This window comes from Sciurus vulgaris (genome assembly GCF_902686455.1).
Source record: "Sciurus vulgaris genome assembly, chromosome: 10".
Taxonomy (NCBI): Eukaryota; Metazoa; Chordata; class Mammalia; order Rodentia; family Sciuridae; genus Sciurus; species Sciurus vulgaris.
This window is the reverse complement of record NC_136470.1, coordinates 50619714-50633188: the sequence shown is the minus strand read 5'-3', so window position 1 is coordinate 50633188 and position 13475 is coordinate 50619714. Positions and strand designations below refer to the sequence as shown.

General features: G+C 33.6%; 2 protein-coding genes across 7 annotated transcripts in view; one reads left to right on the top strand and one right to left on the bottom strand.

Moving 5' to 3' along the window:
* Positions 1-13475, top strand: part of SENP7 (SUMO specific peptidase 7) — a 130371-nt gene that overhangs the window by 14248 nt on the left and 102648 nt on the right. For all 6 annotated transcript variants that reach the window (XR_013757405.1, XM_079101379.1, XM_079101382.1 and 3 more), the window contains exon 3: positions 1292-1396. Coding sequence is in view for 5 of the 6 variants with exons in the window: in XM_079101379.1 (XP_078957505.1) it covers positions 1292-1396 (105 nt within the window). In the remaining variant the exon portion in view is untranslated. The remainder of the gene's footprint in view (positions 1-1291; positions 1397-13475) is intronic.
* On the bottom strand, positions 8494-9984 carry LOC306670392 (cytochrome c oxidase assembly factor 5-like; the record flags this gene model as incomplete). The annotated part of the gene is made up of 2 exons (XM_079155075.1): positions 8494-9179; positions 9972-9984. The coding sequence occupies 2 exons, from the start codon at positions 9982-9984 to the stop codon at positions 8923-8925; spliced, it is 270 nt and encodes an 89-aa protein (XP_079011201.1). The 3' UTR covers positions 8494-8922.

Below are 13475 nucleotides of genomic sequence, written 5' to 3'. Positions count from 1 at the left end.
TTATAAAGGGATACCTTTTAATTTTTTTGAATTTTTTTAGATGTTGATAGACCTTCGTTTTACTCATTTATCTACATGTGGCATGTGGTGCTGAGAATCGAACTCAGTGCCTCACACATGCCAGGGAAGAGCTCCACCACTGAGCCACAACTCCAGCCCAAGAGATACCCTACAGAATAGCAATAAATAAGTTACTGGTATCCAGGAAGATCAATTATACCTAAGAAGCTAGTAAAATACAAGTTGAGATATATTTTCTTCATATTTATTATATCTTCTTAACTTAGGCTTTCTTTTCATAGAAATATTTATGGGTTCTTACTGGGTACTAGTAGTTAATATAATGCTTTTGTTGTGGGGGGTGCTGGGGATCAAACCCATGGCCTTGCATATGTTGAGCATATTCTGAATCACTGAGCTACACCCTGGCCTGTTATATTTTGTAGATAGAACTTGAAGCGTAATCATCATTCATTTTAATACCGAAGTTAGATGTTTAAGCTTTCAAACTTGTAGTTACAATTCATGCGTTCATTTACTTATTCTTCTTAACGTGAGCCACATACTTTAGAGAAAACAAAAGTAAATTAGGATCCTGTCCTTAAGGAGCTCTACAGTCTGGAGGGGAAGGCAGATGTATTGACAAATAACTGCAATATGATATGTGTAATATGAATATTTTAATGTAAGTGTATTAAAAGGGCTAAATACTTATACCCAGAGAAAGGAATGCGTTTGTGTGAGGGTAATGCTTATGCAGGTAAGAGAATAATTTTGAGACGACTCTGGAGTATTTTACAAGGGAGAAATAGAAGGAAAGGCCTTACAGACTGAGGGAACAGTATACATAAACATCTAGAGATATAATGTGACATCTGAAGAGGGTTTAGTGACTCCAAAATGTTGTGCTATAGAATTTTTTTGTGTGGATGATGTGAAAGAACCTAACATGTAAAGAATTTTATTTATAAAAAATGGATTGCCATGGTTGTATTGTAAGCATTGCAGCCATAATTAGAATTATGTATTAGAGAACTCTAGCTTGCATTTGAAAGGTTAGAAGGGGAAGAAACTGTCGGCAAGAAAATAGTAGGAAACTTGTGATTCTTCACTTCTTTACCTTTATGCTCAATGAGAATTTTTTATGATATTATATTTAATTGCCTATAAATGAAGCTTGAATTTAAAACTTCAAAACTCTTAGCAAAATATTAATGCAGGATAGCATAATGGTTCTGCTAACTGATTTAATTCTTACATTTTAATTAAACTGATTATTTTCTCATCCTAGTTTCAGATAAGAAAGATGTTAAATGTAAAACAAGAGGATGTTCATGTTCAGTCACCACTGTCCAAAGTCAGAAGCTCAGAACGCTGGGATCTCCCTTTGAAGGGGGTAAATAAAACTATTTGTTTTAAGTATATAGTTTTATTTAGTGTGTTTAAAATATTTTATGCAAAACTGAATTTTATTTTCTTATTGTCTTTTATTTGGTTTTCTGTTATTTCATTTTAGATTTTAAATTAATTTATTTCTGACATGTTAAAATAAACCTTTGAGGTTAGCATCATCTTCAGTTTAAATCTAAGTATGCTGGTTGATTTCTTCATGAAATTTTAAATCTTATTGTAATATTGTATTGTACATATTAAGGTCACTAAAATTTTAAACGGAGTAGAATAATTTGTTCCTTTTTTCTTTTTTGGTACTGGGGATTGAGAACTCAGGGATACTTTATTACTGAGTTACATCCCCAGTCATTTTTTTTTTTCTATCTTGGGGCAGGGTCTCACTGAACTGTTGAAGGTCTTGCTAAGATGCTTAGGTTGGCCTTGAATTTGTAATCCTCTATTCTCATCCTCCCAAGTCACTGGGATTACAGGTGTGTTCCACCATGCCTGGTTCTTTTGTTCTTTACCCATTTCCTAAGTTTGAGAAAGTGTCTCTTAATGGATGCTACAGCTATATTTCAAAAGGTATTCTGATTGTAAATCTGAACTTTAATACTATCATTTTTTAGGTATTATTCTAGGGCTCTGATGAATAGAGTATCTTACTATAGCACTTTTTCTTTTTTTAATATAGCACTTTATTATTTTTCTCTTGACTGAAGCTACTCCTGGTCAGTTTTTAAAAAATCAAATTTTTCTCATATTTTCCAGTTTATCTATTTGTAGCTATATTAATCTACTAGAGCTGTCATAACAAAATACCACAAATTGAATGGCTTAAACAACAGAAATTATTTTCTCACATTTCAGAAATCTTTTAAGTCTAAAATAAAGTGATGGCGGGATTGGCTTCTCCTGAGCCCATCTCCTTGATTTGCAGATGGCTCTTTCCTTGCTGTGTCCTCACTTGACCTTTTCTCCGTGTGCATGAGTGCATCCCTGGTGTACCTTTTTCTATTTATGAGGACACCAGTCTTATTAGATTAGGGGCCCACCCATATGACCTCAACTTAACTTTAATTAACTTTTTACAGTCCCCGTGTCCACATATAGTCACATTGGAAGTAAGGGCTTCAGCTTAAGACTTTTGTAGAGATACAGTTCAGTCCATAATTGTCTCATTTTAGAACAAATTTTAAGCAACTATGGATTTTTGGGTTTATGTGTTACAGACAGGAAAAAATAACCATTTTTAAAACCTAGAGGAAGAGTTTATCATCAATATTAATTGTTTTAAAGTTAGTGTGTGAGAGAACACCTAAAAGTTTTATTATTTTTTAATTTTTTGTGGTACTGGTGATCGAACCCAGGGGCTCATGCATATTAGGTAAGCACTGAGCCACATCCCCATCCTTAAAAGTTTTGTTATTAAATAATATATTTGTTAAATTTATTTTGTACACAAAGAAGGACAAAATAGGGGAACAATGAAATCAGATGACGTTTGTTATCTGTTGACATAAAAAGAAAATAAATTTTCATAAAGTTAGAAAATTTGTGCTGAGAAAATTTGTGCTGTACAGAAAAGTACAAGTAAAGTAAATAAAGAATCCTTTGTCCTTTTTCTCTACAGGCAGCCACTATTAATAGGGTTTTTTTTTTTCCACTCAAGAAAAAAATGCATATGCCATATGAATTATTTTTTGATCTTTGCAGAAAATGGATCATGACCTACTTACTTGCTCTGCACTTCACTGTTTTCATTTAATAAAATATCTTAATTTTTTTCCCTTTTTTTTCTTTTAACTACTGGGGATTTAACCCAGGGGCACTTTACCACTAATTTACATCCCAGGCCTTTTTATTTTTTATTTTGAGACAGAGTCTTGCCAAAATGCTTAGGCTGGAACTCTTGCTTTAGCCTCACAAGTAGCTGAGATTACACGTGTAAGCCACCAAAACTAGCTTTTTTTTTTTTTTTTTTTTTTTCCATTTTAACACATCTAAAGCTACCTCATTTATTTATTTTTAATTTAATTTTTTTTTTTTTAAATTGAGTCCAGGGACACCTTCCCACTGAGCTACATTCCCCAGTCCTTTTTATTTATTATTTTGAGACAGAGTCTTGCTAAGTTGCTTAGGGCCTCATTAAATTGCTTAGACTGGCCTTGAACTTGTGATCCTCTTTCCTCAGGCTCCTGAGTCACAGGGATTACAGGTGTGTGCCACTGTGCACAGCTGTATTTTTATTTTTAGTTGACACAGCAGTTGTACATCTTCATGGGGTTCATTGTGGCATTTCAGTGCATGTATATGATGTGTAAAGACCAGATCAGGGTCATTAGCATAACTATTACCTTAGACATGTATCATTTCTTTGGGTTGGGAACATACAAAATCCCCTCTATTCTTTTGAAATATTCAGTTAATTGTTAACCATCATTACCCTACTGTCCTATAGAACATTAGAAGTAATTTTCTTATCCAATGCCTCCTTGCGCCTATTTTTAAAAAATATTTTTTAGTTGTCAATGGACCTTTCTTTTTTTTAATTTATATGTGGTGCTGAGAATTGAACCCAGGGCCTCACACATGCTAGTCATGTGCTCTGCCACTGAGCCACAAACTCAGCCCCTCCTTGTGCCTAATAACTATCCTCACTCCATCACTCCCTCTCCTATACCTTTCCTAGGATCTGGTCACCTCTTTTCTATTTTCTACTTCTTGAAGATCAGCTTTTTAGCTTACACACACACACTATAATTCTGTAGTATTTCATCATGTGAAACATCATTTTCCATATATGGGGAACTTTTTTTGAGTGGGGTTGTTAGTCCTGGGGGAATTTGTATGTAAAATTTTTTATCCATTCTATTTTTTTTGTATTGGAGATTGAACCCAGGAGTGCTCTGTTACTGAGCTACATCCCCAGACATTTTTTGTAATTTTTATTTTGAGACATGATCTCACTGAGTTACTAAGGCTGGCTTTGAACTTCAAGTCCTTCTGTCTTACCCTCCCAAATTGCTGGGATTATATATGCCTGGCTTATATTTTAAATTTTAATGAATACTGCAAACTTGTCTCATGGAAAATCTGCAGTAATTTGTGTTGCTACCATGTAGCATTCCATTTCTCTACAAACATAACAACACTGTATATTATCACACATTAAAATTGTTTCTAATTTGATAGGAACAACAACAACAACAACAAACCCCATATTTTTAAGTGAATTGTTTTTATCTCTTTGAATTCATATTTTTATTTTATTTTTTTAGGATATAGGATTATTGTGGGATAAAAATTTTTATGTATGTACATACTGTCTCTTGGGATAGATCCTTTTTGTTTTTTTCCTTTACCCCTTTTTTTTTCCCTCTGTATTTTTACATCCTTTACCCTTGAGGCATGCATGTCTTTCCTTAGTTTTTGACATTGATGAGGCAGATATAGAGAGTGCTTTATAGGTATGGATTCTTTGTGTCATAATCCAGTATCTTCTCTTTTTCTTCAATTCCTCTTCATTTCATTATCTCCTTTTCCTGAGAAGCTAATGGCTAATTTTCTTCCTTAGTTCCTTTTAAACCACTGAATAAAACATGGTTCTTTAAAGAACTTATTTTTTTCCTGTCACTAGCTTGTTATCTTACTCCTTAATGTTACTTAATTTTTAAAATATCTGCATCCTGGTTGAGATAGGAAGTGGTGCATGTCAGTTTTACCTTGCCCCCATATTGCTCTAGGTGGACTTCATAGTTTATAGAGTTTAAGGCTGGCTATACTGATATCTTGGTACGTTGTCCCTACCTATCTTTTTTATTGTTGCTTTTAGAGGAAAAGAGAGAGAAATAAATGACTCTTTACATAGTCCTTAGCAGAATTTTCACTCATTTATTTATTCGTGATTTTTGTTGAAACATAATTTCATTATTAAATAGGCTATACAGATTATAATTGGATAATCTTTGCCCAGAATAACATACAGCCAACATACAGTCATGATGGAGAGCGTTGACATGACCCTAGAAATTTCTGTGTCCATTTTCATTTTGTCTTTTCCTCACTGCCCACACACCCACACTGCTGGCAACCAGTCGTCTCATTTCTATTTCCATGATGTAGTTTTACTGTTTCTTGAACATAGTCATTTGGTATGTATGTTTTTGGCTTCTTTTTACTCCATATACTGTTTGAGATTTATCAATGTTTTTTTGTGTGTATCATTGATTTGTTCCTTTTTATTCCTATGTAATATTCCCTTTTATGACTGTACCACAATTTGTTTATCTAATTTTCTGTTGATGGACTTTGGGCTTTGTTTTAATTTACCTTTCTTAAGTAATGATATTAAAATATTTTCATGTATTTATTAGCTGTTGTATATCTTCCTTTTTAAAGAGACTTCAAATTTTTTGACCTTTTAAAAACTAAATTTCTTTGAAGATTAATTTGGATTAGTTCAAATTCATCCATTATAATTCTTCCGTTTTTAACAGATATATACATTTTGTAATTACCACAATAACAAAGATGTGTGTGTTTGTATTGATTTATACTTCTTGAGTGACTGTATAGTTCTTTGAGTCAGTCATAATTATCACAGTTAAGATATTGAACATGTTCCATAACTACAAAAAATTCTGTGTTCTCCACTTTTTAGTTAATTCTTTTTTCTCCCCCAACCTCTGGCAACATTGTTGTTTTCTCTTCTATAATTCTGTGTTTTCTTTTTTCCTTTTTTTGGTGATACTGAGGATTGAACCCACGGCCTATGGGCATGCTAGGCAAGCACTCTACCAACTGAGCTATATCCCCAGCCCTGATTCTGTGTCTTCTCAAATAGTACTTAAATGTAATCAAACAATATATAATGTTTTCAGAGTGTCTTGTTTCATTCAACATAATTTCTGAGATTTATTCATATTTTTGTGTATGTAAGTAGTTTGTTTTTTCATCCTCCTCATTGAAGGACATTGAGTCATTTCCAGTGTTTGGCGATTATGAATAAAGCTGCTGTAATATTTGCATGTTTTTGTGTGAGCATAAATTTTAATTTCTCTAGAGTAATTACCTAGGAATGGAATTTCTGGATTACATGGTAAGTGTATGTTTAATTGCCAAACTTTTCCGGAATGTTTTATCATTTTATATTTCTAGCCGCATTGCGTGAGAGTTCTAGATGATCTATCTTTGCTAGTACTTGGCTCTGCCAGTTTACTCTTTTAAAGTATTAGGGTTTATTTATTTATTTTTGTGGTGCTGGGGATTGAACTCTAGGCTTCATGCAGGCTAGGCAAGCACTCTATCACTTAGGTATTGTCTCAGCCCTAGACTTTGTTTTATAGAACAAAGGTTTATGGAAATATTGAGGGGGGAGTACATAGAGTTCCCATGTACATTTCCCCTACTACCCTGATTTCTCTTACTGTGAACATCTTGCATTAGTGTGACATTTTTTATAATTTATGAGCTAACACAGGCATACTTTGACTTTTGCTCTTTGCTTTTTTGCACTTTGCAGATGCAGCATTTTTTATAAATTGAAGGTTTGTGGTAATCCTAAGTTGGGCAAATCTGTTGTCACCATTTTCCCCAATAGCATGTGTTCACTTAATGTCTCCGTGTCATATTTTGGAATTCTCATAGTATTTCAGACTGTTTTGTTATCTTATCTGTTGTAGTGATCTGCAATTAGTTTTTTTTGTATGTTTGTTTTTGGTGGTGTTTGGGATTGAAGGACCTTGTGCATGCTAGGCAAGTCTCCACTACCAAGCTACATCCCCAACACCTATCAGTTATCTTTGATGTTACTCTTCTAATTGTTTTGGGACTCCCCCAACTGCACCTATATAAATTGGTAAACTTAACTGATAAATGTTGAGTATGTCCTGACTGCTTTCACCAGCAAATCATTCTTCTGTCTCTTTCCCTCTCCTCAGGGCTCCTTATTCCTTGATAATTACGGTATTAAAATTAGACCAGGTAAAACCCCTCAGTGATCAGGTGAATGGGAGAATTGTACATTTCTCATTTTAAATCAAAAGGTAGGTTGGGGGTATAGATCAGTTGTGAACACTTTGTAAAGTACTTGTCTAATATGCCCAAGGCCCTAGGTTTGGTCTCCAGCATTGCCAAAAAAGAAAAACTATGAGGAAGACATAGGGAAAGCTGAGATAGGATAAAAGCTAGGCCTCTTGTGCCAAAGATTCAGGCTAATTGGGAATGCAAAGGAAATATTCTTAAAGGAAATTTGAAGTGCAAATTCCAGTGAGAAAACAGATGATAAGAATGTAAAATAGCTTCATTATTGCTGCTATGGAGAAAGTTTTAGTGGTCTGAATAAAAGATCAAACCAGCTGTCACATTCCCTTAAGCTATAGCCTAATCCAGAACAAAGCCTTAACCTCTTCAATTCTTTGTCATACTTCTGTGTTGTTTTGGAGAATTTGGAAAAGTTTGAAGTGAGCAGTGGTTGGTTCATAAGGTTTAAGGAAAGAAGCTTTTTTCCATAACATTAGAGTGCAAGATGAAACAAAAAGTTAATCTAGGAGAGCTAACTAAAACATTGATGAAGATGGCTGCACTAAACAAATATTTTTTGTAGAAGAAATAATCTTCTATTGGAAGAAGATGCCATCTAGGACCTTCATAGCTAGTGAGAAGTCAGTGGGTGACTTCATATCTTCAAAGGGCAGACTGTGACCCTTTTGAAAGGAGTTAAGTCCACTGTTTACTTGCATTTGAAGCCAATATTCATTTACCATTCTAAAAATCCTAGGTCCTTAAATGTTTATACTCAATCTATCCTGCCTGTGCTCCAGAAATGGAATGACAAATCCTGAATGACAGCGCTTTTATTTACTGTGGTTTAGGCCACAATCCCCAGAAATATAATCCCAAATGCCAAATTCTGAATGTTGAAATATCAAAAGAAAAAAATCTCTGAAGTCTAAAATCCCAAAAATATAATTCTGGAGAGGATAAAAATTCTTTAAAAGATATTTATTTTCATTTATTTTTTTATTTTTATTTTTTAATTAATTAATTAATTAATTTTTTATTTTTTTAATTTTAATTTTTTTTATTTTTTTATTTTTTCCAAGGAACCAAACAATTTATTTTAGAACTAAATAGCACATATTAGATAAAAGTCTTACTCTAAACTTTCTCAGTCAACATCTTGCGGACAGCCTCCAGTGTCACATTAGTCACCTTCTGATGTACAAATGGTGTCATCTGATTGAAGAGTCAGGTTTGAAAATAACATTTTTCCATTCTCTGTACTTTAGGACAGTTCTCAAAACACATTATGCTCCAGGCCTATAACTGTCAATTAAACTGATCTACTAAAAATAACTTAGATTCAGAAAGACATTCATTTTATACTTATTCAAAACCAGAATTCATCCATTTTCTCCAGCGTTCCATAGAAGGAAAACTGTTCCAACCAAACAAATGTAGCAAAGCTCATGTTTCCTGTTGTGGCTTTCTGTGGGAAAATCCTCTGGTGTTTTCAACATAATGGTATCAATATCCTTTTCTTCCTCTGAATCTTGATCTAGCGTCCAACATTGATCTTTTACACTCAAAAAAGGAATACTTCAGAGCTTTGCAGTATCCTTCCTTCAAACACTGCCGAGGAGATTTTCCTTCCTGGAGCACACAGTCCGACTGCAGCAGACATGCGCCCAGGTCCTCCTTCACGCCCGCGCACGCACCGCCCTCTGGCTTGTCCTCGTAATAGTGAGGCACGATGGCGCCTCCCGCCCGCGGCGGTCTTGACCCTGGAGACCCTCAAACACTATCACCTGGCTGGGTGGGAACCTTAATTTTCATTTTTAAATGGGGATTTATTTAGGAACCAAAAACATGACAGAGCACTTTGTAGGCCACTTTACACAATAAAATAGATAACACATTTAAAATGTTTTCAATGGTGAGATGATGTCATTTTCGCAAGCATAAACACATAAATATACTAATGACAGTTTCACAGGTATAAGAGTTATGAGCAGACAAAATGTATGCATAACTAAATAGGTCAAAAAGTGGAATGTAGAAATGTATTTCACTATTATTGGTAATTGTGTTCAACCAGCTTTATACCTGCAGTCATTGGAAATATCATGTCAGACAACCTAAGTCTTTTGATCAAAAGCTGGTGGGTTACCACCATATTCTCAGGAACCGAAGATCCTAGATTTTGAGATTTTTTTTCTTTAACAGATGCAGATGTCTCTTAATTTATTGAGGATGTTTCAGTGATTTTATGTACATGCATAATTCTTACACACAAAATCAGTGTAGTGGTAATGTACTTTCTTGTAGTCAAATTCACAAATAAATTAGAACTCTGAAAGTCTTTACACAGTTTATAATAGTAATGAAAATGATGTGAATATGAAATACATAGTATAACAAATTTTAAAAAATGATGTTGAGAGTTTAAAATTTATGGGAAAATTCTAAATAACAGAAACTACCCTCCCAAAAAAGCTAAAAAAATTGACATATAGCTAATGTGTTATAGAGATAGATTATGGGCAGTTGCATGGAGGTAGTTCATAAAAGCTGACCTGTTTTCACCATCATTAGCTGTATTTGGAATTCTTGCATTACAGTGAATTGTTGCCTTTTTCCTTTCTGAACAATTGTTTTCAGTGAATATATTCATGTTCAATTTCTATGAGATGATGCTCTTTTGAAATTATTCCATCATTTGATATGTACTAACATGATCATTTTCTATTAAAATTTTCCCATCTTTATCATATTTCTGTGTTGTTTTGGATAATTTTGAATTATGTTGTTACAATTGTGTTGTTTTGTTTTCATGTGTTTAAGGCTTTTTCTTTTACTCTCTACTATTGATTTCTACTTTAATTCACTATAATTGTCAGAAAACACTATTGTCCCTACTGTGTTCACACTGTATTTAAATATATTCTGTTAATGGTCAAGGAATACACTGCGTTCTTTTGTTATGTTTGAGTATAGTTATATTAATTTATTATTTGTTTCCCATTTTTATTTCTTTTTGCTCTTTGCAATTTTTCCTGCCCTTTTTTATAATTTGACATTTAAATACTTAGCATTCTATTTCATATTAGCATTCCATTTTAATGTATCTTTTGAGTTATCATATGTACATGTTTGTAAATTCTATGGATAACATTATATATACTTTTTAGTCTACTAAGAATTAATTCTTTGGTTTGGAGAAACTACCACCTTATAGGGCTACTGTGGTTTAAATAGAATTCATCTCACCAAAACTCATGTTGGGGCTTTGGTCTCCAGTGTAACAATGTTGAGAGTTTGTGGGACTTTTAAGAGATTAGGTCTTCAAAAGGGATTAATGCCTTTTTCCTGGAAGTGTGTTCTCATTCTTGTGGGACTGTTTTAGTTATTGTGAGGGCAGATTTTTAAAAAGAGAATTAGCCTCTTGTCATTCCTCTCTTCTGTACCTGCCTGTTTGCCCTTCCACCATGGAGCCCTCACCAGAAATCAAGTAGTTGCTGGCACTGTATGCTTGGACTTTCCAATTTCCAGAAATGTAAGCTTAATAAACCTCTTGCTTTATCATTCAGTTTCAGGTATTTTGTTATAGCAACAGAAAATGGTCTAAAACAAGGTCTCTTTATCCTTCGTTTGTTAGGATGTAATCATCATATATATTAAACCAACTTATGCTGAATATCTCCAGGCAATGTTATGATTTTTACTTTGGATTTTCATATACATTTTAAAGAATTTAAGATAAAAAATATTGTATTTACTTGCATATTTACTATTTCTGATCCTCTATTTTAATTCCACAAGTTTCATGCTTTCCTTTGATGTCACTATCCTTAGATCTGATATGCTTCCTTTCATATTTCATTTAGAACAGGTTTGGTCTCTGAGTTTTTAAATTTACCTTAATCTGAGAATGTCTTTAATTTGCCTTCATTACTGTGGAAACTTACCAAAAGCTCTTCAATTGTGGGTCAACAGTACTTTTCTTCCAGTACTTTAAAAATTTTACTCCACTGCATGGTTTCTAATGAGAAAACCATTGTTGCTGGAATCATTTCTCTCATTTAATGTGTCATTTTTCTTTGGTTGCTTCCAAAAATTGTCTGTAGTTTTCAATACACTTATCATAATTTATCTTGACTGGGATCTTTGAATTTATTCTGTTGGGCTTTGTGACACTTTTTGAATCTGCAAGTTCAAGTCTTTTTAAAGAAATATTTCTAGTTGTAGATGGACACAGTGCCTCACATGTGCTAGGCAAGCACTCTACCACTGAGCCACAACCCCAGCCCAAGTTCATGTCTTTTATCAAATTACAGAAGTTTTTAGCTATCAAATATTTCTTTCATTTTTAAATAATTTTTAAAGTTTGTTGTATTTAGGTTATACATGACCTAAATAGAATGCATTTATGCATTTTGATAAATCATACATAAATGGAGTATAATGTCTTATTTTTTTGATTATACATGTTGTATCAAATACTTCCTTCTGTATACCTTCTTTATTTTTCTCCTAAGACTGCAGCGATATGAATGTTGCATATTTTAGTGTTGTACCACAGGTTTGAGTCTGAGTCATTTTTAATTGTTTACTTTCTATTTTCTCAGTTTGATAATTTGTTGATATTTCTTCAAATTCACTGATTCTTCCCTTTTTATCTCTTTTGCTCTTTAGTTCCTCCAATACAGTTTTACTTTCATTTTTTAATTCTAAAATTGCCCTTTGGTATCTCTTCCCTGTTGCGACTTTCTCTTTTTATAATAGAATTCAACCTCCTCAGAGCATGGATTAAAATTTTTTCCCCTTTCATAACCTGATAATTTCAACCTTGTCATTCACCACCTACCCCCCTTTTTTTTAATCATTAAAGGACTTTTAATCAGTGTAGCTATACTGGGGAGATAAAGTGACCCATATCTTTTAAACTATCATTATGGAGGGGCTGACAGTGACTTTGAGGTTTTATAGAAAGGGGAATGAGGGAAGGGTCGGGGGGTTTGCATAGATATATTGCTAGAATAGTGATAGATTTTGAACTATTGAAAATTATACAGATGTGTTTAGGTTAGGATATTGATAGTAAGGATTTCTGAGAATTTATATAATTCTGATTTAGAGTATTGGAGGGGACACAGGATTTTAGACAGACAGGTTCAGTTGGGCAGGTTTATTCTCTTGATCTTCACCGTTGTTTCTTTTGAATGATGTGTTTTATACTAAGTGGGGCTGTGGTAATAATAGAATACCTGCAGTATACACAGAACAACCTTTATTGACACATTTAAGAGAGTAGTTTTTCCTCCCATCTTATAAAAACTATTTTAAATTGTCGTAAAATACACATAAAATAAAATTTACCATGTTAACCATTTTAAGGGTGTGGTTCAGTGACAGTACTTTCACATTGTTGTATAACCTTCACCACCATCCATCTCCAGTAGTCTTTTCATCTTGTAAAAATGAACTCTGTGTTCATTAAACAATAACTCCCCCCTAACCTTTGTCCCCCAGCACCACAAAACAAAAACAAAAAGCTCCCCATTGTCCCTTCTTCCCAGTCCCTGGAAGTCACTATTCTACTTTCTATCTCTACAAATTTAACTACTCTAGGTTCAGAACTTGAGTGTTTGTCCTTTCATTGCTGGCTTGTTTCACTTAGTATACGGTCAAGATTCACTCATTTTGTAGCATGTTTCAGAATTTCCTTCCTCTTTAAGGCTGAGTAATATTTCATTGTGTGTGTATGTTTATATGCATATGTATACACCCTTATATACAGACAGCTTTTTGTTCATCCATAAATCTGTTCATGCACATATGAAATGCTTCCACCTTTTGACTATTGTAAACAGTTCCTACAAATAGCAGATGTACAAATATCTCTTAGATGAAGGCAGTCTTTAAAACTTACTACATGTGTAATCTTTGTACTTGTGTGTGAAGTAGTTACTATTATTATATCAGCTTTCAGATAAGGAAATAAAGATATAGAGAATATAAAAACTGGTACCAGGAATGTGGCTTAGTGGTAGAATGCTTGCCTGGTGAGTATGAGGCCC